The sequence below is a fragment of the Electrona antarctica genome (genome assembly GCF_951216825.1).
Source record: "Electrona antarctica genome assembly, chromosome: 3".
NCBI lineage: Eukaryota > Metazoa > Chordata > Actinopteri > Myctophiformes > Myctophidae > Electrona > Electrona antarctica.
The window spans coordinates 63,039,005-63,061,681 of record NC_136808.1 but is presented as its reverse complement, the minus strand read 5'-3'; the positions used below and the strand labels follow the sequence as shown (position 1 = coordinate 63,061,681).

Genomic DNA, 22,677 nt, shown 5'->3' with positions numbered 1-22,677 from the left:
AATAAGGCATTCTAGTGAGTCTTCAGGTTAGTGTAGAATAAGGCATTCTAGTGAGTCTTCACGTTAGTGTTGAATAAGGCATTCTAGTGAGTCTTCAGGCGTGAGAAAGAGAGCGTCCCTCCACAAAATCAGAATCAGCATCAGACTACTAACGTGTGGAGTTGGAAAATTCCTTTACACCCAAAATATGGGTGTAATTGTAAACCGCTTAGTTAATCAGGCCCAGCCCGTTAACATATAGGCTATATCAGTGGTTTTCAACCTGTTTCATTTCAAGGTCCATTATATTCTGGACCACCATTTGATGACATTTTGCCTAATCACACCCAAAACGAAAGAATATTTTGTTGTCGTTGGATCAGATTTTGTCCACAATTCCATGCCGTATTGATGTTTATACCATCACGAGAGACAACAGGCAAATGTTGGTCAAAATAACAATTATTCTACATTATCTCATTTAGTAGACTTCTTGTCTACTAAATTAGTAATTTAGTAATGCAGATTTGTTCAACAATAATGTAACTCTTCAGCATGTACAATTAAACCGGGTCCATTTGGTTACCAACTCTCCATTAGCTGGGGACCACCAGGAACCCCCTCAAGGACCACTGGTGGTCCCCGGACCACTTGAAAACCACTGTTCTTCTGTATCCTCTATGAATGATCGGCCGGTAGGATGAGGCTATATATAGAACCCAGTGCCATGGTGCTGCCTGTGGGAGAGCTCAGAGACACAGTTGGTTCAAACTGGTCTTAATCTGTGTCACACCGGCTGCTGTGCTATAAATAGCGTGTCTATAGCATGCTCCATTCTCCTGGCTGGGGTCATAGGGGTCATAGGAGGATCCACCTGGGGTCATAGGGGTCATAGGAGGATCCACCTGGGGTCATAGGGGTCATAGGAGGATCCACCTGGGGTCATAGGGGTCATAGGAGGATCCACCTGGGGTCATAGGGGTCATAGGGGTCATAGGAGGATCCACCTGGGGTCATAGGGGTAATAGGGGTCATAGGAGGATCCACCTGGGGTCATAGGGGTCATAGGAGGATCCACCTGGGGTCATAGGGGTCATTGAATATTTTTTTTATTAGACAATAAGAAAGAAATGCAAACAGCACAATGTACAGCTAGGCATTTGTCACCTCCTCTCCCTCTGACCTGCTGACAGGTGACATTATAGGTCTGTTTTAAAGGAGGCCAGTGATTTGCCTGCTTTAAGGGAAGGGGGCGGGGCATTCCACACCTGAATAGCAGTGCTGCGGAAGGTGAATTTACCCAGATTTGTTTTGTAAATGGGCGGCACCAGATCATTGTTTACGCTACCTCTAGTTCTGTGGGTTTGGGTGTTTACGCTACCTCTAATTTACGCTACCTCTAGTTTACGCTACCTCTAGTTCTGTGGGTTTGGGTGTTTACGCTACCTCTAGTTCTGTGGGTTTGGGTGTTTACGCTACCTCTAATTTACGCTACCTCTAGTTTACGCTACCTCTAGTTCTGTGGCTGTGGGTGTTTACGCTACCTCTAGTTCTGTGGGTTTGGGTGTCGCTCACCTTTTTTAAGTAATTGGTCAAGTAAAAGGGCACTGAGGGCATGGAGGGCAGAGCTGCATGTACAATTTTGAATGTCAGACCCATCTTCAATTGTTTGAAGAGGTCATAGGGGTCATAGGAGGATCATAGGAGGATCCACCTGGGGTCACCATGGAAAGCCTCCATAGCAGTGGGGGAAAAAAGTACTCAAATATTTACTTAAGTAAAATATTCTTCCTAAGTAAATAATTAGAAGTCTTTGCATCAGAATGTACTTGAAGTACTCATTATGAAGTAGGCTACCGACAGTATAAGTACTCCAATATACAACAGTATAAGTACTCATGCATTATATCCAATTTCAAGTTTTCAAATGTATAAACATCTGGCTGGCCACCCCCTGTATGTATAAACATCTGGCTGGACACCCCCTGTATGTATAAACATCTGGCTGGACACCCCCTGTATGTATAAACATCTGGCTGGACACCCCCTGTATGTATAAACATCTGGCTGGACACCCCCTGTATGTATAAACATCTGGATGGGCACCCCCTGTATGTATAAACATCTGGATGGGCACCCCCTGTATGTATAAACATCTGGCTGGACACCCCCTGTATGTATAAACATCTGGCTGGACACCCCCTGTATGTATAAACATCTGGATGGGCACCCCCTGTATGTATAAACATCTGGCTGGGCACCCCCTGTATGTATAAACATCTGGCTGGGCAGTGGACACCCCCTGTATGTATAAACATCTGGCTGGACACCCCCTGTATGTATAAACATCTGGCTGGACACCCCCTGTATGTATAAACATCTGGATGGGCACCCCCTGTATGTATAAACATCTGGCTGGGCACCCCCTGTATGTATAAACATCTGGCTGGACACCCCCTGTATGTATAAACATCTGGCTGGGCACCCCCTGTATGTATAAACATCTGGCTGGGCACCCCCTGTATGTATAAACATCTGGCTGGGCACCCCCAGGGGACTGGGCACCCCCAGGGGGCTGGGCACCCCCTGTATGTATAAACATCTGGCTGGGCACCCCCTGATGTATAAACATCTGGTTGGGCACCCCCTGTATGTATAAACATCTGGCTGGGCACCCCCTGTATGTATAAACATCTGGCTGGACACCCCCTGTATGTATAAACATCTGGCTGGGCACCCCCTGTATGTATAAACATCTGGCTGGACACCCCCTGTATGTATAAACATCTGGCTGGGCACCCCCTGTATGTATAAACATCTGGCTGGGCACCCCCTGTATGTATAAACATCTGGCTGGGCACCCCCTGTATGTATAAACATCTGGCTGGGCACCCCCTGATGTATAAACATCTGGTTGGGCACCCCCTGTATGTATAAACATCTGGCTGGGCACCCCCTGTATGTATAAACATCTGGCTGGGCACCCCCTGATGTATAAACATCTGGTTGGGCACCCCCTGTATGTATAAACATCTGGCTGGGCACCCCCTGATGTATAAACATCTGGTTCGGCACCCCCTGTATGTATAAACATCTGGCTGGGCACCCCCTGTATGTATAAACATCTGGCTGGGCACCCCCTGTATGTATAAACATCTGGTTGGGCACCCCCTGTATGTATAAACATCTGGCTGGGCACCCCCTGTATGTATAAACATCTGGTTGGGCACCCCCTGTATGTATAAACATCTGGCTGGACACCCCCTGTATGTATAAACATCTGGCTGGGCACCCCCTGTATGTATAAACATCTGGCTGGGCACCCCCTGTATGTATAAACATCTGGCTGGGCACCCCCAGGGGGCTGGGCACCCCCTGTATGTATAAACATCTGGCTGGGCACCCCCTGATGTATAAACATCTGGTTGGGCACCCCCTGTATGTATAAACATCTGGCTGGGCACCCCCTGTATGTATAAACATCTGGCTGGACACCCCCTGTATGTATAAACATCTGGCTGGGCACCCCCTGTATGTATAAACATCTGGCTGGGCACCCCCTGTATGTATAAACATCTGGCTGGGCACCCCCTGTATGTATAAACATCTGGCTGGGCACCCCCTGTATGTATAAACATCTGGCTGGGCACCCCCTGTATGTATAAACATCTGGCTGGGCACCCCCTGATGTATAAACATCTGGTTGGGCACTCCCTGTATGTATAAACATCTGACTGGGCACCCCCTGTATGTATAAACATCTGACTGGGCACCCCCTGTATGTATAAACATCTGGCTGGGCACCCCCTGTATGTATAAACATCTGGCTGGACACCCCCTGTATGTATAAACATCTGGCTGGGCACCCCCTGTATGTATAAACATCTGGCTGGGCACCCTCTGTATGTATAAACATCTGGCTGGGCACCCCCTGTATGTATAAACATCTGGCTGGACACCCCCTGTATGTATAAACATCTGGCTGGACACCCCCTGTATGTATAAACATCTGGCTGGACACCCCCTGTATGTATAAACATCTGGCTGGACACCCCCTGTATGTATAAACATCTGGCTGGGCACCCCCTGTATGTATAAACATCTGGCTGGACACCCCCTGTATGTATAAACATCTGGCTGGACACCCCCTGTATGTATAAACATCTGGATGGGCACCCCCTGTATGTATAAACATCTGGCTGGGCACCCCCTGTATGTATAAACATCTGGCTGGGCACCCCCTGTATGTATAAACATCTGGCTGGGCACCCCCTGTATGTATAAACATCTGGCTGGACACCCCCTGTATGTATAAACATCTGGCTGGACACCCCCTCTATGTATAAACATCTGGCTGGACACCCCCTGTATGTATAAACATCTGGCTGGGCACCCCCTGTATGTATAAATATCTGGCTGGGCACCCCCAGGGGGCTGGGCACCCCCAGGGGGCTGGGCACCCCCTGTATGTATGTATAAACATATGGCTGGGCACCCCCAGGGGGCTGGGCACCCCCAGGGGGGGGCTGGGCACCCCCTGTATGTATAAACATCTGGCTGGGCACCCCCAGGGGGCTGGGCACCCCCAGGGGGCTGGGCACCCCCTGTATGTATAAACATCTGGCTGGGCACCCCCGGGGGGCGGCACCCCCAGGGGGCTGGGCACCCCCGGACATGTCTCACGACTCTGAGATGAGATGTAGTGGAGTAGAAGTAAGTAAATTTACTAAAGTAAGATTTAGTAAATTTGAATACCACTGATCCATACTGAACGTACTGTACGTCCCCTCACCCTGTGTCACCCGAGCCCCTGTGCCCTAGAGGGGTGTGCCCTAGAGGGGTGTGCCCTAGAGGGGTGTGCCCTATAGGGGAGAGGGGTGTGCCCTACAGGGGTGTGCCCTAGAGGGGTGTGCCCTAGAGGGGTGTGCCTTAGAGGGGTGTGCCCTAGAGGGGTGTGCCCTATAGGGGAGAGGGGTGTGCCCTACAGGGGTGTGCCCTAGAGGGGTGTGCCCTAGAGGGGTGTGCCCTAGAGGGGTGTGCAGGGGTGTGCCCTATAGGGGTGTGCCCTACAGAGGAGAGGGGTGTGCCCTACAGGGGTGTGCCCTAGAGGGGTGTGCCCTAAAGGGGTGTGCCCTATAGGGGAGAGGGGTGTGCCCTAGAGGGGTGTGCCCTAGAGGGGTGTGCCCTAGAGGGGTGTGCCCCATAGGGGAGAGGGGTGTGCCCTACAGGGGTGTGCCCTAGAGGGGTGTGCCCTAGAGGGGTGTGCCCTAGAGGGGTGTGCCCTATAGGGGAGAGGGGTGTGCCCTAGAGGGGTGTGCCCTAGAGGGGTGTGCCCTAGAGGGGTGTGCCTTAGAGGGGTGTGCCTTAGAGGGGTGTGCCCTAGAGGGGTGTGCCCTATAGGGGAGAGGGGTGTGCCCTAGAGGGGTGTGCCCTAGAGGGGTGTGCCCTAGAGTGGTGTGCCCTAGAGGGGTGTGCCTTAGAGGGGTGTGCCCTAGAGTGGTGTGCCCTAGAGGGGTGTGCCTTAGAGTGGTGTGCCCTAGAGGGGTGTGCCCTAGAGGGGTGTGCCTTAGAGGGGTGTGCCCTAGAGGGGTGTGCCCTAGAGTGGTGTGCCCTAGAGGGGTGTGCCCTAGAGTGGTGTGCCCTAGAGGGGTGTGCCTTAGAGGGGTGTGCCCTAGAGGGGTGTGCCCTAGAGGGGTGTGCCCTAGAGGGGTGTGCAGGGGTGTGCCCTATAGGGGTGTGCCCTACAGAGGAGAGGGGTGTGCCCTACAGGGGTGTGCCCTAGAGGGGTGTGCCCTAAAGGGGTGTGCCCTATAGGGGAGAGGGGTGTGCCCTAGAGGGGTGTGCCCTAGAGGGGTGTGCCCTAGAGGGGTGTGCCCCATAGGGGAGAGGGGTGTGCCCTACAGGGGTGTGCCCTAGAGGGGTGTGCCCTAGAGGGGTGTGCCCTAGAGGGGTGTGCCCTATAGGGGAGAGGGGTGTGCCCTAGAGGGGTGTGCCCTAGAGGGGTGTGCCCTAGAGGGGTGTGCCTTAGAGGGGTGTGCCTTAGAGGGGTGTGCCCTAGAGGGGTGTGCCCTATAGGGGAGAGGGGTGTGCCCTAGAGGGGTGTGCCCTAGAGGGGTGTGCCCTAGAGTGGTGTGCCCTAGAGGGGTGTGCCTTAGAGGGGTGTGCCCTAGAGTGGTGTGCCCTAGAGGGGTGTGCCTTAGAGTGGTGTGCCCTAGAGGGGTGTGCCCTAGAGGGGTGTGCCTTAGAGGGGTGTGCCCTAGAGGGGTGTGCCCTAGAGTGGTGTGCCCTAGAGGGGTGTGCCCTAGAGTGGTGTGCCCTAGAGGGGTGTGCCTTAGAGGGGTGTGCCCTAGAGGGGTGTGCCCTAGAGGGGTGTGCCCTAGAGGGGTGTGCCCTAGAGTGGTGTGCCCTAGAGGGGTGTGCCCTAGAGTGGTGTGCCCTAGAGGGGTGTGCCTTAGAGGGGTGTGCCCTATAGGGGTGTGCCCTAGAGGGGTGTGCCCTAGAGGGGTGTGCCCTAGAGGGGTGTGCCCTAGAGGGGTGTGCCCTAGAGTGGTGTGCCCTAGAGGGGTGTGCCCTAGAGGGGTGTGCCCCGGGAGCTTTGGGGACAGAGCTTTGTAGGAATATATATGGGAACACTGCACTAAAACCTGTTTCCTGCATCAACACGTTGTCATGTGGCTTCAACCCACCAGCTATCACAGTTGGTAATAGTGGTTTTCAACCCTTCAGGCACATTATTTATTTGAGCCACGGGCCACCATTATGAGATTTAGCCTCTCAGACCCAAGACTAGAATATTCTGTTGTTTTTGATTAGGAGAGATGACAAAATAACAATTATTTTGCATTCTCTAATTGTGCATGACTTATTGTAAATTAAGTAATGCAGATGTTTAACAATAATTTAACCCTTGAGAGTTAAATTAGAGTTAAAGATCTATACGTGTACATTTGGTTACCAATTCTCCATCATTTAGGTTAAACTACTGGTAGTATACTGTAGTGGTACTGCTGTGATCAGAAATGTTATACCCCATTTTCATACTTGAATGTCCTTGGGGAGTTTTTTAATGAATGTATCTCACTTCAGTGGAGAGGGCGATTTAATGATTTTATTGCAAAAAACAAACAAACAAACCAAAGAACAGATTATTTCTTGGCAGAAGGAATAATGAAACTTGCTAGTGGAATGCAACTTTTAACTTGGTGGAAAAAAAGATCCTGTATGCTCTATATTTAGAGGCACTTGTGGTTCATTAGACATTCAGGCCTGAAGGCCAAACCCTATTTTTGTTGTGCTTATTTCTCTCCTCCTGTGGTTTAACAAACTCCCACAAGATGGTAAATGGTAGAGATAACATGTTCACCAGGTGTGTGCTTTACATGACCAATAGGATCCCAGTGGATCCCAGTGGATCCCAGTGGACATGGATGGGTTTCTGTAATTAAAGGTCCAGTCAGGAGACTGCATATGCTGCATATGCTACACTACAGTATGATGTGAGTCCAATTTGTATGAAAATTACCCATCTTTTTTTAATGTTAGTTTATATTGGATTGGACTGACATAACAACAATACAAACACTAGACTATAATGCCTGCCTGACCTACTTGTTGTTAACTAGTTGTACGAACGCTTGTTTTCTATTGTTGTATTGTTTATTGGATCTTGTTTAGTCGATACACTTAATTGTTTTAGCTCATGCTCATTTGATTTAGCTATTTTGTCTCATCTGTTTAAGGAAAGAGGTAGCTGATATATTGCACTTTTACCTTAGCGCTAGGTATACTCTTGGTTGCTTGTTTTTGCAGAAAATGCACTAAAGACTTCTGGTGATTAGTAGTTTTTGTTCCCTACCTATGTTGAATACACTTATTGTAAGTCGCTTTGGATAAAAGCGTCTGCTAAATGACTGTAATGTAATGTAATGTAATGTAATGTAATAATGCTTAATGATTGATTGATTGATTGAAGAATTTATTAACAGTTTGCAGAATTACAGTACATTTCAAGCACAAACGAGTAACAGACATGAACGAGTAACAGACCTATCATGTTAGAATAAACAGTTCTTCTTAACAGTTTTGAAACATTAACAAAAATAAGTTTCACAGAGGAACACATGATTTTAAACCACATACTGTACATCTTGTTCCATATGCGTTTCAAAAGGCTCAGACAGCCCATAAATATACCAAAGTCAAACACTGTTTGGCCAATCAAGTCATAACACAATCTGCAAGACATTAGTTGTCAACATCAGTGGTCCCAAATTGATATGTATTGATGTATTTGGCCACTGTGGAAATGTTTTGTGCCAGGGACCACTAGAAGAGAAGATTTGTGTTGAAAAATAAATAAAAAATAAATAAGATTCCAAATATCTGCTATTAATATAATATATATTGTAGCGTTTACGGTCCCTCAAGCTGACTCACTAACTCAGAAAATAAAGGGAGGAAACAGGAGTAACGTTTAAACCAGAGAACCGGGTTTTATTGCCCTTTTAATACAGGCTAAAACTGGGTTGGGAGGGTGCCGAAAATAACAAAGAGGCTGCTCTGTCTGTCTCAGTCTAGGCTTCTCACTCTCTCCCCACTGTGTCACTTCCTCCTTCCTCTTCGCGCCTTCTCCTCTTCACCAACCACCTTTCTCCATTGTTTAACCCCCTCTCAGCCTCACCTATCACTGCATACCTGAACTAGGCACCTCCTCCCCCCATCAAACCCCAGCCCTCCCCCAAGTCTCTGTCTCTATTCCTGGGGGGTCGCTACAATATATAGGGATAAAGTGGTTAAAATGAACGTGATGCTGCATTAACACATTTTGCCGGGTACCCCCTGGAACCTCCCAAGGGGGGGGTCCTTGGGAGGTTCCCCCTGGAACCTCCCAAGGACCCCTGGATGGGGGTCAACACAGACTGGTCTACATCATTACCTGAAACATGGCCTGAAAGCGTCATTCAAAAATCAACCACTAGGGTGCACTACAATTGCAAACCGCAAATGGTGCATGTCATGTTGGCACAACCATTCAGGGTCAGACTATAATCTGCATGGTGCAGATTTGTCCATAATCAGACAGTTTGCCTCACCATTCACCATGAAGCTGTTGTCCCCAACCTAGCAGGATCTGTATTGAGGCTGTTGTCCCCAACCTAGCAGGATCTGTATTGAGGCTGTTGTCCCCAACCTAGCAGGATCTGTATTGAGGCTGTTGTCCCCAACCTAGCAGGATCTGTATTGAGGCTGTTGTCCCCAACCTAGCAGGATCTGTATTGAGGCTGTTGTCCCCAACCTAGCAGGATCTGTATTGAGGCTGTTGTCCCCAACCTAGCAGGATCTGTATTGAGGCTGTTGTCCCCAACCTAGCAGGATCTGTATTGAGGCTGTTGTCCCCAACCTAGCAGGATCTGTATTGAGGCTGTTGTCCCCAACCTAGCAGGATCTGTATTGAGGCTGTTGTCCCCAACCTAGCAGGATCTGTATTGAGGCTGTTGTCCCCAACCTAGCAGGATCTGTATTGAGGCTGTTGTCCCCAACCTAGCAGGATCTGTATTGAGGCTGTTGTCCCCAACCTAGCAGGATCTGTATTGAGGCTGTTGTCCCCAACCTAGCAGGATCTGTATTGAGGCTGTTGTCCCCAACCTAGCAGGATCTGTATTGAGGCTGTTGTCCCCAACCTAGCAGGATCTGTATTGAGGCTGTTGTCCCCAACCTAGCAGGATCTGTATTGAGGCTGTTGTCCCCAACCTAGCAGGATCTGTATTGAGGCTGTTGTCCCCAACCTAGCAGGATCTGTATTGAGGCTGTTGTCCCCAACCTAGCAGGATCTGTATTGAGGCTGTTGTCCCCAACCTAGCAGGATCTGTATTGAGGCTGTTGTCCCCAACCTAGCAGGATCTGTATTGAGGCTGTTGTCCCCAACCTAGCAGGATCTGTATTGAGGCTGTTGTCCCCAACCTAGCAGGATCTGTATTGAGGCTGTTGTCCCCAACCTAGCAGGATCTGTATTGAGGCTGTTGTCCCCAACCTAGCAGGATCTGTATTGAGGCTGTTGTCCCCAACCTAGCAGGATCTGTATTGAGGCTGTTGTCCCCAACCTAGCAGGATCTGTATTGAGGCTGTTGTCCCCAACCTAGCAGGATCTGTATTGAGGCTGTTGTCCCCAACCTAGCAGGATCTGTATTGAGGCTGTTGTCCCCAACCTAGCAGGATCTGTATTGAGGCTGTTGTCCCCAACCTAGCAGGATCTGTATTGAGGCTGTTGTCCCCAACCTAGCAGGATCTGTATTGAGGCTGTTGTCCCCAACCTAGCAGGATCTGTATTGAGGCTGTTGTCCCCAACCTAGCAGGATCTGTATTGAGGCTGTTGTCCCCAACCTAGCAGGATCTGTATTGAGGCTGTTGTCCCCAACCTAGCAGGATCTGTATTGAGGCTGTTGTCCCCAACCTAGTAGGATCTGTATTGAGGCTGTTGTCCCCAACCTAGCAGGATCTGTATTGAGGCTGTTGTCCCCAACCTAGCAGGATCTGTATTGAAGCTGTTGTCCCCAACCTAGTAGGATCTGTATTGAGGCTGTTGTCCCCAACCTAGCAGGATCTGTATTGAGGCTGTTGTCCCCAACCTAGCAGGATCTGTATTGAGGCTGTTGTCCCCAACCTAGCAGGATCTGTATTGAGGCTGTTGTCCCCAACCTAGCAGGATCTGTATTGAGGCTGTTGTCCCCAACCTAGCAGGATCTGTATTGAGGCTGTTGTCCCCAACCTAGCAGGATCTGTATTGAGGCTGTTGTCCCCAACCTAGCAGGATCTGTATTGAGGCTGTTGTCCCCAACCTAGCAGGATCTGTATTGAGGCTGTTGTCCCCAACCTAGCAGGATCTGTATTGAGGCTGTTGTCCCCAACCTAGCAGGATCTGTATTGAGGCTGTTGTCCCCAACCTAGCAGGATCTGTATTGAAGCTGTTGTCCCCAACCTAGCAGGATCTGTATTGAGGCTGTTGTCCCCAACCTAGCAGGATCTGTATTGAGGCTGTTGTCCCCAACCTAGCAGGATCTGTATTGAAGCTGTTGTCCCCAACCTAGCAGGATCTGTATTGAGGCTGTTGTCCCCAACCTAGCAGGATCTGTATTGAGGCTGTTGTCCCCAACCTAGCAGGATCTGTATTGAGGCTGTTGTCCCCAACCTAGTAGGATCTGTATTGAGGCTGTTGTCCCCAACCTAGCAGGATCTGTATTGAGGCTGTTGTCCCCAACCTAGCAGGATCTGTATTGAGGCTGTTGTCCCCAACCTAGCAGGATCTGTATTGAGGCTGTTGTCCCCAACCTAGCAGGATCTGTATTGAGGCTGTTGTCCCCAACCTAGCAGGATCTGTATTGAGGCTGTTGTCCCCAACCTAGCAGGATCTGTATTGAGGCTGTTGTCCCCAACCTAGCAGGATCTGTATTGAGGCTGTTGTCCCCAACCTAGCAGGATCTGTATTGAGGCTGTTGTCCCCAACCTAGCAGGATCTGTATTGAGGCTGTTGTCCCCAACCTAGTAGGATCTGTATTGAGGCTGTTGTCCCCAACCTAGCAGGATCTGTATTGAGGCTGTTGTCCCCAACCTAGCAGGATCTGTATTGAAGCTGTTGTCCCCAACCTAGTAGGATCTGTATTGAGGCTGTTGTCCCCAACCTAGCAGGATCTGTATTGAGGCTGTTGTCCCCAACCTAGCAGGATCTGTATTGAGGCTGTTGTCCCCAACCTAGCAGGATCTGTATTGAGGCTGTTGTCCCCAACCTAGCAGGATCTGTATTGAGGCTGTTGTCCCCAACCTAGCAGGATCTGTATTGAGGCTGTTGTCCCCAACCTAGCAGGATCTGTATTGAGGCTGTTGTCCCCAACCTAGCAGGATCTGTATTGAGGCTGTTGTCCCCAACCTAGCAGGATCTGTATTGAGGCTGTTGTCCCCAACCTAGCAGGATCTGTATTGAGGCTGTTGTCCCCAACCTAGCAGGATCTGTATTGAGGCTGTTGTCCCCAACCTAGCAGGATCTGTATTGAAGCTGTTGTCCCCAACCTAGCAGGATCTGTATTGAGGCTGTTGTCCCCAACCTAGCAGGATCTGTATTGAGGCTGTTGTCCCCAACCTAGCAGGATCTGTATTGAAGCTGTTGTCCCCAACCTAGCAGGATCTGTATTGAGGCTGTTGTCCCCAACCTAGCAGGATCTGTATTGAGGCTGTTGTCCCCAACCTAGCAGGATCTGTATTGAGGCTGTTGTCCCCAACCTAGTAGGATCTGTATTGAGGCTGTTGTCCCCAACCTAGCAGGATCTGTATTGAGGCTGTTGTCCCCAACCTAGCAGGATCTGTATTGAGGCTGTTGTCCCCAACCTAGCAGGATCTGTATTGAGGCTGTTGTCCCCAACCTAGCAGGATCTGTATTGAGGCTGTTGTCCCCAACCTAGCAGGATCTGTATTGAGGCTGTTGTCCCCAACCTAGCAGGATCTGTATTGAGGCTGTTGTCCCCAACCTAGCAGGATCTGTATTGAGGCTGTTGTCCCCAACCTAGCAGGATCTGTATTGAGGCTGTTGTCCCCAACCTAGCAGGATCTGTATTGAGGCTGTTGTCCCCAACCTAGCAGGATCTGTATTGAGGCTGTTGTCCCCAACCTAGCAGGATCTGTATTGAAGCTGTTGTCCCCAACCTAGCAGGATCTGTATTGAGGCTGTTGTCCCCAACCTAGCAGGATCTGTATTGAGGCTGTTGTCCCCAACCTAGCAGGATCTGTATTGAGGCTGTTGTCCCCAACCTAGCAGGATCTGTATTGAGGCTGTTGTCCCCAACCTAGCAGGATCTGTATTGAGGCTGTTGTCCCCAACCTAGCAGGATCTGTATTGAGGCTGTTGTCCCCAACCTAGCAGGATCTGTATTGAGGCTGTTGTCCCCAACCTAGCAGGATCTGTATTGAGGCTGTTGTCCCCAACCTAGCAGGATCTGTATTGAGGCTGTTGTCCCCAACCTAGCAGGATCTGTATTGAGGCTGTTGTCCCCAACCTAGCAGGATCTGTATTGAGGCTGTTGTCCCCAACCTAGCAGGATCTGTATTGAGGCTGTTGTCCCCAACCTAGCAGGATCTGTATTGAAGCTGTTGTCCCCAACCTAGCAGGATCTGTATTGAGGCTGTTGTCCCCAACCTAGCAGGATCTGTATTGAGGCTGTTGTCCCCAACCTAGCAGGATCTGTATTGAGGCTGTTGTCCCCAACCTAGCAGGATCTGTATTGAGGCTGTTGTCCCCAACCTAGCAGGATCTGTATTGAGGCTGTTGTCCCCAACCTAGCAGGATCTGTATTGAGGCTGTTGTCCCCAACCTAGCAGGATCTGTATTGAGGCTGTTGTCCCCAACCTAGCAGGATCTGTATTGAGGATGAGACTTGACCTCAGTCAAAACCCTCTGCTATATTTGAGTCTCATAATGTCTTCTACCTCTGTCTCTGTCAGATCAACCTGTGACGAGGGATGACCACACCATGCTTCAGGAAGACATACAGCAACGATCACAGTAACCGCCATGCCTTATGAGACTGCAACTTGTGTTCATCTCTCAATGTTACATTCTAGCTTTCCCAGTTGGACACGTGCATTTTAATAGTGTCAGTTTATCATCAGTGAAGATTTCCTGACAGCTCATCCTACACCCCAGACCCCAGAAATGGACTGGAGTGCTGGTGGATGATTAGGACTATTTTCTTATTTTCTGGCAAAACAAAGCCCTGAGAGATGGTTTTTAGCTCCACTGGCCGTCACTTCATGGACCCTTACCAACCTTCCTAAGACTCTGGAGTCGGGACCACCAGCATCACTACCTTCCTAAGACTCTGGAGTCGGGACCACCAGCATCACTATCTTCCTAAGACTCTGGACCACCACAGCACACAGCAGAACACGTTTTCTGTGTGATGTGTGTGTGAGTGCAGTGCAGCCTTGGATCCGTCGTGGAGCAGTCCTCCTGGCGGCCGCCAGGCCTTCGGGCCAGAATCGCTCCAGGCCAGCAACTACACTCTGGTTCTGCTGATCCAGCTGACCCTGCTCACCTTTGACCTGTTTGTCAACGCCTTCAGCGAGCTCCTGAGAACGGAACCTGCAGCCCAGCTGGTGCTTTTTATGTAAGGAAGACGAGAGGCTACCCTTTATTATTTATGTGTCTATATGTATCTTCCTTTGACCTCATACAAACAGACTTTTCAGGATTCAAATTAAAACATAGCTGAAGTAATACATCTATAAACTCGAAACGTGTCGATTGGTGCTGCTTTTCGAGCTTGCAGATGCTTTTGTGTGATGCTGTATTATGATCAAGCAGGGCGTAAATGTATGGAAAAAACAAAAGTTAAAACATAAAGAAAAGCAGGTGTGCTTCCTTTGGATGCCTTTTTTAGTTTAGGCAGTGGGTGATCAGCTATAAATATAACTTAAATCAAATGCTGTACCACCGAAGTGGAAAAAGCAGCACATACACATTCTTATTTTATTGAGAACACTTACTTTTGGCCTCGGCAGAAAATAAATAAGTAAATAAAAGTGATCTGCTCTGAGGAAGGCCGAAAAGTGTTCTCAAGGTTTCTGCCCGACAGCAACAACAGACTGTCGTTGAGTCTCCTCCAGGGTTCTGTGCTATACGACTCTTTGCCCAATCTACAAGCTCACAGCGAGTTGTGTGAGTTGTAGATCTGCTATTTTGTACCGAATATTCACTCCAGAATGGGGACACTAATTACTCATGTGGTTAATTGCATCCGTCCATCTGTCTGTCTGTACTAGTATCTATGCATCTGTTGAGTCTCTCTCTCTGAATCTGTCCGTCTGTCTGTCTGTCTGTCTGTCTGTCTGTCTGTCTGTCTGTCTGTCTGTCTGTCTGTCTGTCTGTCTGTCTGTCTGTCTGTCTGTCTGTCTGTCTGTCTGTCTGTCTGTCTGTCTGTCTCCCAGTATCCAGGACCTCTCCATCCTGTTCAATCTGATCATCATCCTGTTGATGCTGTTCAACACCTACGTGTTCCAGGTGGGCCTGGTGGCCATCCTGCTGGAGCGCTTCAGGATTCCTCTGTTCCTCAACGCCCTGTACCTGACGCTGACCATCATCCTCCACAGCTGGATAACGGTAAGTCTACCTGACTGACCATCATCCTACACAGCTGGATAACGGTAAGTCCCTGACCATCATCCTCCACAGCTGGATAACGGTAAGTCTACCTGACTGACCATCATCCTCCACAGCTGGATAACGGTAAGTCTACCTGACTGACCATCATCCTACACAGCTGGATAACGGTAAGTCTCTGACCATCATCCTCCACAGCTGGATAACGGTAAGTCTCTGACCATCATCCTACACAGCTGGATAACGGTAAGTCTCTGACCATCATCCTCCACAGCTGGATAACGGTAAGTCTACCTGACTGACCATCATCCTCCACAGCTGGATAACGGTAAGTCTCTGACCATCATCCTCCACAGCTGGATAACGGTAAGTCTACCTGACTGACCATCATCCTCCACAGCTGGATAACGGTAAGTCTACCTGACTGACCATCATCCTACACAGCTGGATAACGGTAAGTCTACCTGACTGACCATCATCCTACACAGCTGGATAACGGTAAGTCTCTGACCATCATCCTACACAGCTGGATAACGGTAAGTCTCTGACCATCATCCTACACAGCTGGATAACGGTAAGTCTCTGACCATCGTCCTACACAGCTGGATAACGGTAAGTCTCTGACCATCATCCTACACAGCTGGATAACGGTAAGTCTCTGACCATCATCCTACACAGCTGGATAACGATAAGTCCCTCTTCTGCAGGGGTTCTCAACCTTTTTGGCCGGGGACCCCCGAAAATGCTTTGGCAACGTCTCGGGACCCCCGCCCCGCCCCCTCCCGACCCCCAATATAAATTGACTGCTACAATAACCTTAATAATATATAGAGACAAATACACCATAAATAAATACTGAAATCATAATCATCAGGGAAGGTGTATGCATGTACTATGTGTACTATATGTCAACTCTTCATTTCCACTTTACAGCCCTTCAGTTGCAAAAAAATAAATCAATAATAATAATAATTTGGCGACCCCTCGAGGGGTCGCGGCCCACGGGTTGAGAACCCCTGCTCTACTGTACCTGACTGAGCATCATCCTCCATGTGTTCCTCCATATCACACCACCGGGGGGGTGTAAAGTAACTATGTACACATTTTACTTAAGTACTGTACTGAGTATTTCCAATTTCCACTAATACTCCACTCTACATCTTGTATCCAAATATTGTACATTTACTCCACTAGATTTATTTATTTGACAACTTTAGTTACTAGTTACTTTGTAGATTTAGATTATTATTACAAAACGTACATTAACCATTTCAGCCCTATATAGATTTTGTGCAAGCTTGTAGATCTGCTTCTTTTTATGCCAATACCTTTGTACGTTTAATCAAATACATTTTGACGACGCACGCACGCACGCACGCACGTACAGTCATAAACAATGCAATTATAGTGCTGTCTACATAACATGCTATAAGTCTGTATCAAATGATATCTAAGTCTACAAAAGTGCTATCTATCTAAGTCTACAAAAGTGCTATCTATCTAAGTCTACAAAAGTGCTATCTAAGGGGGTAGGGTAAGTGCTATGGGCCATGAGTTTATATGTTTCATGTATGATTTATTTGAATTTTGAATATATGTTTTGTGATGTTTGCAGAATCTACGTTGGTTGAGCACTAACAAGTTTATTTGGACAGATGGTCTTCAGTCACTGTTTGCCTTCCAACGAATGGGTAAGTTTTGTTGAATGGGTAGGTTTTCCTAAGTAACATTATGTTCAAACCTGTCTCTGTAAATTGCAATACAAATTATATTATAATTATAATTAATATTAAATACATATTGTTTGTATACTAAATACCCCTGTTTTTCTTGTTATGTAATAATAGGGATATTGCTACAACCTCACAATCAATACATGCCACGATACAAGGGCCACAATACGATATGTATCGCAAAACATGTTGATTTTGAATAATGACTGCGTTTCCTACTAAATGTGGAGTCCTAGATAGACCACCGCTATCCGATGTTTTGACCAGAAATGTGTAAGTTAGTTGATAACATTTAATCAAAGGATATAAATACAAATACAAATAAATAATGTTTTGATGGATACATGCAAAATATTTAATCATATATATAGCGACACTGTCAGGCAGAAACTGTTGTTGATGGTATAAAGTATATGTATAGTATAACATAAATATTCTGATAGTGTAAAGGCAACCGAACAACTTCAAATGGCCAGTGAGGGAAGTGGTGTGAAGCTCTTTAACCATATTGAAAATCACTTACTCTACCTTCTAAGCTTGAGAGTTTACACTGGATTCATGTTGTCATTTTAGAAAAGAGAGTCAAATGGGTTGTCTATTATGAGAATAACTCTTAAAGTCTCACTTTAGATCCACAAGAGTGATCTGTCTCGAATACGAACATTTTATTAACAAAATAGGTCCAGGCTTCAAGCTATTCAGGCGCACAAACAAATTAAACAATTTGTATTGACTTTAAGGGTCAATTACAGCCCTGTTCTTTAGGTATCTTGTGTTTTCCCCCTAGAGCAGTACAATAGAGCAGTACAATAGAGCAGTACAGTACAATAGAGCAGTACAATAGGCAATAGACAATTTCACAAATTAGTTCTGGGCAATAATGGCACACAAGAGATCCTCACACCGTTTTAAAAGCTCCCAAATCTTTTCTCCTCTCTCCTTTCTCAGTTATTTTTTGGATCTTGCACCCGTTGCAGGTTGTGGATGTGCGTGTAGTACCGTGTACCTCTTGACCATTGTGTGGATGTGCGTGTAGTACGGTTGCAGGTTGTGGATGTGCGTGTAGTACCGTGTACCTCTTGACCATTGTGTGGATGTGCGTGTAGTACCGTGTACCTCTTGACCATTGTGTGGATGTGCGTGTAGTACCGTTGCAGGTTGTGGATGTGCGTGTAGTACCGTGTACCTCTTGACCATTGCAATAATGGCAGTGTTTATTTATTCCCATTACCCTGAGCTCATAAGTGGATCAAAGGATTTATAGTCTGTTTGTAGTAGTTCACTGCTGTTGATACCTCCTAATTTATAGCTCTAGCATCATGCACTTTACACTCACATATATGGGCTATATCTAGTAGTTCACTGCTGTTGATACCTCCTAATGTATAGCTCTAGTCTGCATCATACACTTTACACTCACATATATGGGCTATATCTTGCGCCACCCCTACAACCCTTATCCCTAAACTTATTTGCCATTTTTTACTATTTAAAAAAACCTTTTTAAAATAGTTCTGGGGCACGGTGGCACAGTTGGTAGTGCTGTCGCCTCACAGCTAGAAGGTCCTGGGTTCGATTCCCGCTCGGGACGCTGTGGGTGCTGGCGGTGTGTTTCCTCCTCCGCGTCATCAGTGCCCATACCCGAAGCGGGGTTGGCGAAAGGGCCCTTCTATGTGGGGTTTGCATGTTCTCCCCGTGTCCCCTAGGGTAGGTACCCTCACAAAAAACATGCAGTAATCCTGGTCTCTAAACTGCCTCCCCCTGGCCAGCCGGGGCGCCTGATGGAGGGGAAAGGAACTGGTTGGAATAACGTGTTCCTTCCACGCGCTACGTCCAACCAGGGAAACTCCCCCCTGTCAGGTGTAAAGGAGCAACTTGGACACTCAGGCATGAAGGAAGCATGAGTTCAAGTCCGTTGCTCCCCCCATGTCCCCCATATATGGGGACTTGGTTGGCGGAGGGTGTGTAGAGCCCAGTAATAAGGGATAAGGGAGGTGCGTAATGGAGCCCTAGGGCTCCATTTTCGTCACCGCTAAACCCCTTATCCCTAAACTTATTTGCCTTTTTTTGAGTGGTGCAACCACTCCCTTTTCACCACCTGTGCACAACCTAACACACACACAAACACACACGCACATATTAACTATATGATTTCGGGTGTGCCAGTACAGTACAGTACAGTACAGTACAGTACAGTAGAGGGTACAGTAGAGGGACCGGCACATGGTAACTCTGTCATTACTCAACCGTTTCGGACACGGGGCGGCTCACCGGAACCGGGTCGGCACCCTGGGTGCGTTCCTGTGGGTCTGGAACCCCACCCCCGGGAACCCCCACACGGAGTTGCACCACTCACTTCACACATTTTTGAATAGTTCAACTAGCCAATCTACATTGACACGTTGTGAGTTTGTAGACTGGCCATTTAACTATTGAAGAATGTTTAGCAAAATAATCCAAAAAGGCAAAGAAGTTAGGGATAAGGGGTTTAGCGGTGACGAAAATGGAGCCCCTCGTCTCTTCATACTTCAGAGAGAGAGAGAGTTAGAGAGAGAGAGAACTCATGTTTTCAAAGTATTGAGGGGTCAAGTGGTTAAATGTATGTGAACACGCATTAAACATGAATCCAAAGTAGAAATATTATTGCGAGAGAAATTGTAAAACCAGAAGGTTTTCATCATGTAGAGAGAATGTGATTGTGAGAGAAACAGTGAAACAGCCCAGGCTGTGTCTTCAGGTAGAGAGAATGTGATTGTGAGAGAAACAGTGAAACAGCCCAGGCTGTGTCTTCAGGTAGAGAGAATGTGATTGTGAGAGAAACAGTGAAACAGCCCAGGCTGTCTTCAGGTAGAGAGAGAGGTTGGTGTTGTAGAGGTTGGTGTTGTAGAGAAACAGTGAAACAGCCCAGGCTGTGTCTTCAGGTAGAGAGAATGTGATTGTGAGAGAAACAGTGAAACAGCCCAGGCTGTCTTCAGGTAGAGAGAGAGGTTGGTGTTGTGAAAGAAAGGGTAAAAAGATCCATATTGGATCTGCTCCTAACAAGGTTTGGTATATTTTGAAAAGCCACCAACCGTGCCTGGTGCCCCTTAACTCAGCTTCATATCATTTAGTTTGATACGTAACTGAAATCACCGCCAGTGTTTGTTCAGCTCAAATGTTCCTATAGTTGTTGTTTGTGTTTACTTTACTGAGGCTGTTTGTTCGGTGCATGTGTTCCATTTTGTTTGTTGGTTTTTCTAAACCTTACCTCAAAATATGTGCTTCCTTAACAGTGTCTGTGTTGTACTACTACTTCTACAAGCGCACGTCCGAGTGTCTGGGCGACCCGCGTCTCTACGAAGACACGCCGTGGCTTCGAGAAGTCTTCGCCGGCAGAAGACAGAGAGCTACGGGCTGATTTATTATCTGTAGTGCGACGGTGTCACTTGCCAATACAAGAACACCATCTACAAGCCAACAACACCATCTACAAGCCAACAACACCATCTACAAGCCAACAACACCATCTACAAGCCAACAACACCACTGCACGATGGATTATAATAAAGTAAGCTTTACACCGAGACGATACTGAGTGCTTTCAGAGCTCTACAGCATTTTACTACAGAGACCAGAACATTGGTGAAGAACGGCAACAACTGCTTATTGAGGAGGACTCATCTGGTGAGACACCATCACAATGCAAGAACCTCATTGCCCCGTGGTTTGCCATGAGGCCAGGTGTCCACCTCATTGCCCCGTGGTTTGCCATGAGGCCAGGTGTCCACCTCATTGCCCCGTGGTTTGCCATGAGGCCAGGTGTCCACCTCATTGCCCCGTGGTTTGCCATGAGGCCAGGTGTCCACCTCATTGCCCCGTGGTTTGCCATGAGGCCAGGTGTCCACCTCATTGCCCCGTGGTTTGCCATGAGGCCAGGTGTCCACCTCATTGCCCCGTGGTTTGCCATGAGGCCAGGTGTCCACTTCATTGCCCGTGGTTTGCCATGAGGCCAGGTGTCCACCTCATTGCCCCGTGGTTTGCCATGAGGCCAGGTGTCCACTGACGCAGTTGTGACGTTAAGGGTGGCTAACCACTGAAGCCCTGTTTTGTTGTACGATGGTGTCGCACAGAGGAAATTGCTTATCTAAAAGCTCACATCCCTGTGCATCGTGATGCAATTGTGAGCTTGTAGATTGGCTATTTTTGGCTATACAAAATGGAATATGAGATGATAAACCTCTGATGGTGGGTGAAACTTTAGTCTTAGTCTCAGTTGTCACCCACATGCTCCGGTCTGCTTTTGTATTGTACATTCAAAACATTGACATTGTTTTATATGGTTTAATAGCACTCTGTTGTCATGTTTTATATGGTTTAATAGCACTCTGTTGTCATGTTTTATATGGTTTAATAGCACTCTGTTGTCATGCGTCTGTGCCAGGCAGTACATCGTCTCTGTCGTGTGGATATGTCCAAAACTGTTACTTTTCAGGATTCAAATACCAACAGGGGTACAGTAGGTGGAGTTAAAATATGGAGATGAAAGGTTTCTGCCTGACAGCAACAATATTTAACACTGTGGCTCACATTGCTGGGCAACACAGAGCATCTTAACCATGTTTAAGATGTCAGGCAACACAGAGCATCTTAACCATGTTTAAGATGTCAGGCAACACAGAGCATCTTAACCATGTTTAATATGTCAGGCAACACAGAGCATCTTAACCATGTTTAAGATGTCAGGCAGCACAGAGCATCTTAACCATGTTTAAGATGTCAGGCAGCACAGAGCATCTTAACCAGGTTTAAGATCTTAACCATGTTTAAGATGTCAGGCAGCACAGAGCATCTTAACCATGTTTAAGATGTCAGGCAGCACAGAGCATCTTAACCAGGTTTAAGATGTCAGGCAACACAGAGCATCTTAACCATGTTTAAGATGTCAGGCAACACAGAGCATCTTAACCATGTTTAAGATGTCAGGCAACACAGAGCATCTTAACCATGTTTAAGATGTCAGGCAACACAGAGCATCTTAACCATGTTTAAGATGTCAGGCAACACAGAGCATCTTAACCATGTTTAAGATGTCAGGCAACACAGAGCATCTTAACCATGTTTAAGATGTCAGGCAACACAGAGCATCTTAACCATGTTTAAGATGTCAGGCAACACAGAGCATCTTAACCATGTTTAAGATGTCAGGCAACACAGAGCATCTTAACCATGTTTAAGATGTCAGGCAACACAGAGCATCTTAACCATGTTTAAGATGTCAGGCAACACAGAGCATCTTAACCATGTTTAAGATGTCAGGCAGCTGGATGTGGTTCATAGCTGAGCTTTCTGTCACATTCTAGCAACCAATCTGGCTGTAAACCTTTTCAAATATTTTGTTTTTAATGCATTTTCGTGAAGAATTCTGTGTTCATAAAACAAACTTTTATGCCTGTCAGAAAACATGCAAAGCCTGTGATAGCGACAGCAGTATTCCAGCAGTATTCCATTGACATGGAATGTGAGCATATGGAATGCAGTTATGTATGGCTTGCTTTATTAAAAATCACACCAAAGAAATCTCGATAAAAACGATGGCCCTGTATAATGTCTGCAGGATTTATTTTTACGTTTTAAATATACTTATTTTATTTGTTTTCGACATGGACTATGCATATTACATATACATGCAAGGTAAATACACCAAATCTAGCAGAGTGGTTTACAGCTGCAGTCCCCACACAAACCTAAAAAACAAAACCGGTAGACAGTGAAGCACACTGTGACTAGACTAGAGCACTTTAGTCATGAAACTGAAACGTAGAGATTGGATCCAGTTTAATAACC

At 47.4% G+C, this 22,677-nt stretch overlaps 1 protein-coding gene across 1 annotated transcript in view; it reads left to right on the top strand.

Moving 5' to 3' along the window:
* The window catches only part of LOC306920371 (transmembrane protein 138-like), a 34,511-nt gene extending 12,073 nt beyond the window's left edge, over positions 1 to 22,438 (top strand). Inside the window, exons 2-5 of the mRNA XM_079497114.1 lie at positions 13,465 to 14,129; positions 14,950 to 15,121; positions 16,737 to 16,812; positions 20,127 to 22,438. Of these exons, the coding sequence (XP_079353240.1) occupies positions 14,996 to 15,121; positions 16,737 to 16,812; positions 20,127 to 20,251 (327 nt within the window). The 5' untranslated portion in view covers positions 13,465 to 14,129; positions 14,950 to 14,995 and the 3' untranslated portion in view covers positions 20,252 to 22,438. The remainder of the gene's footprint in view (positions 1 to 13,464; positions 14,130 to 14,949; positions 15,122 to 16,736; positions 16,813 to 20,126) is intronic.
* The last annotated feature ends 239 nt before the right edge of the window (positions 22,439 to 22,677 follow it).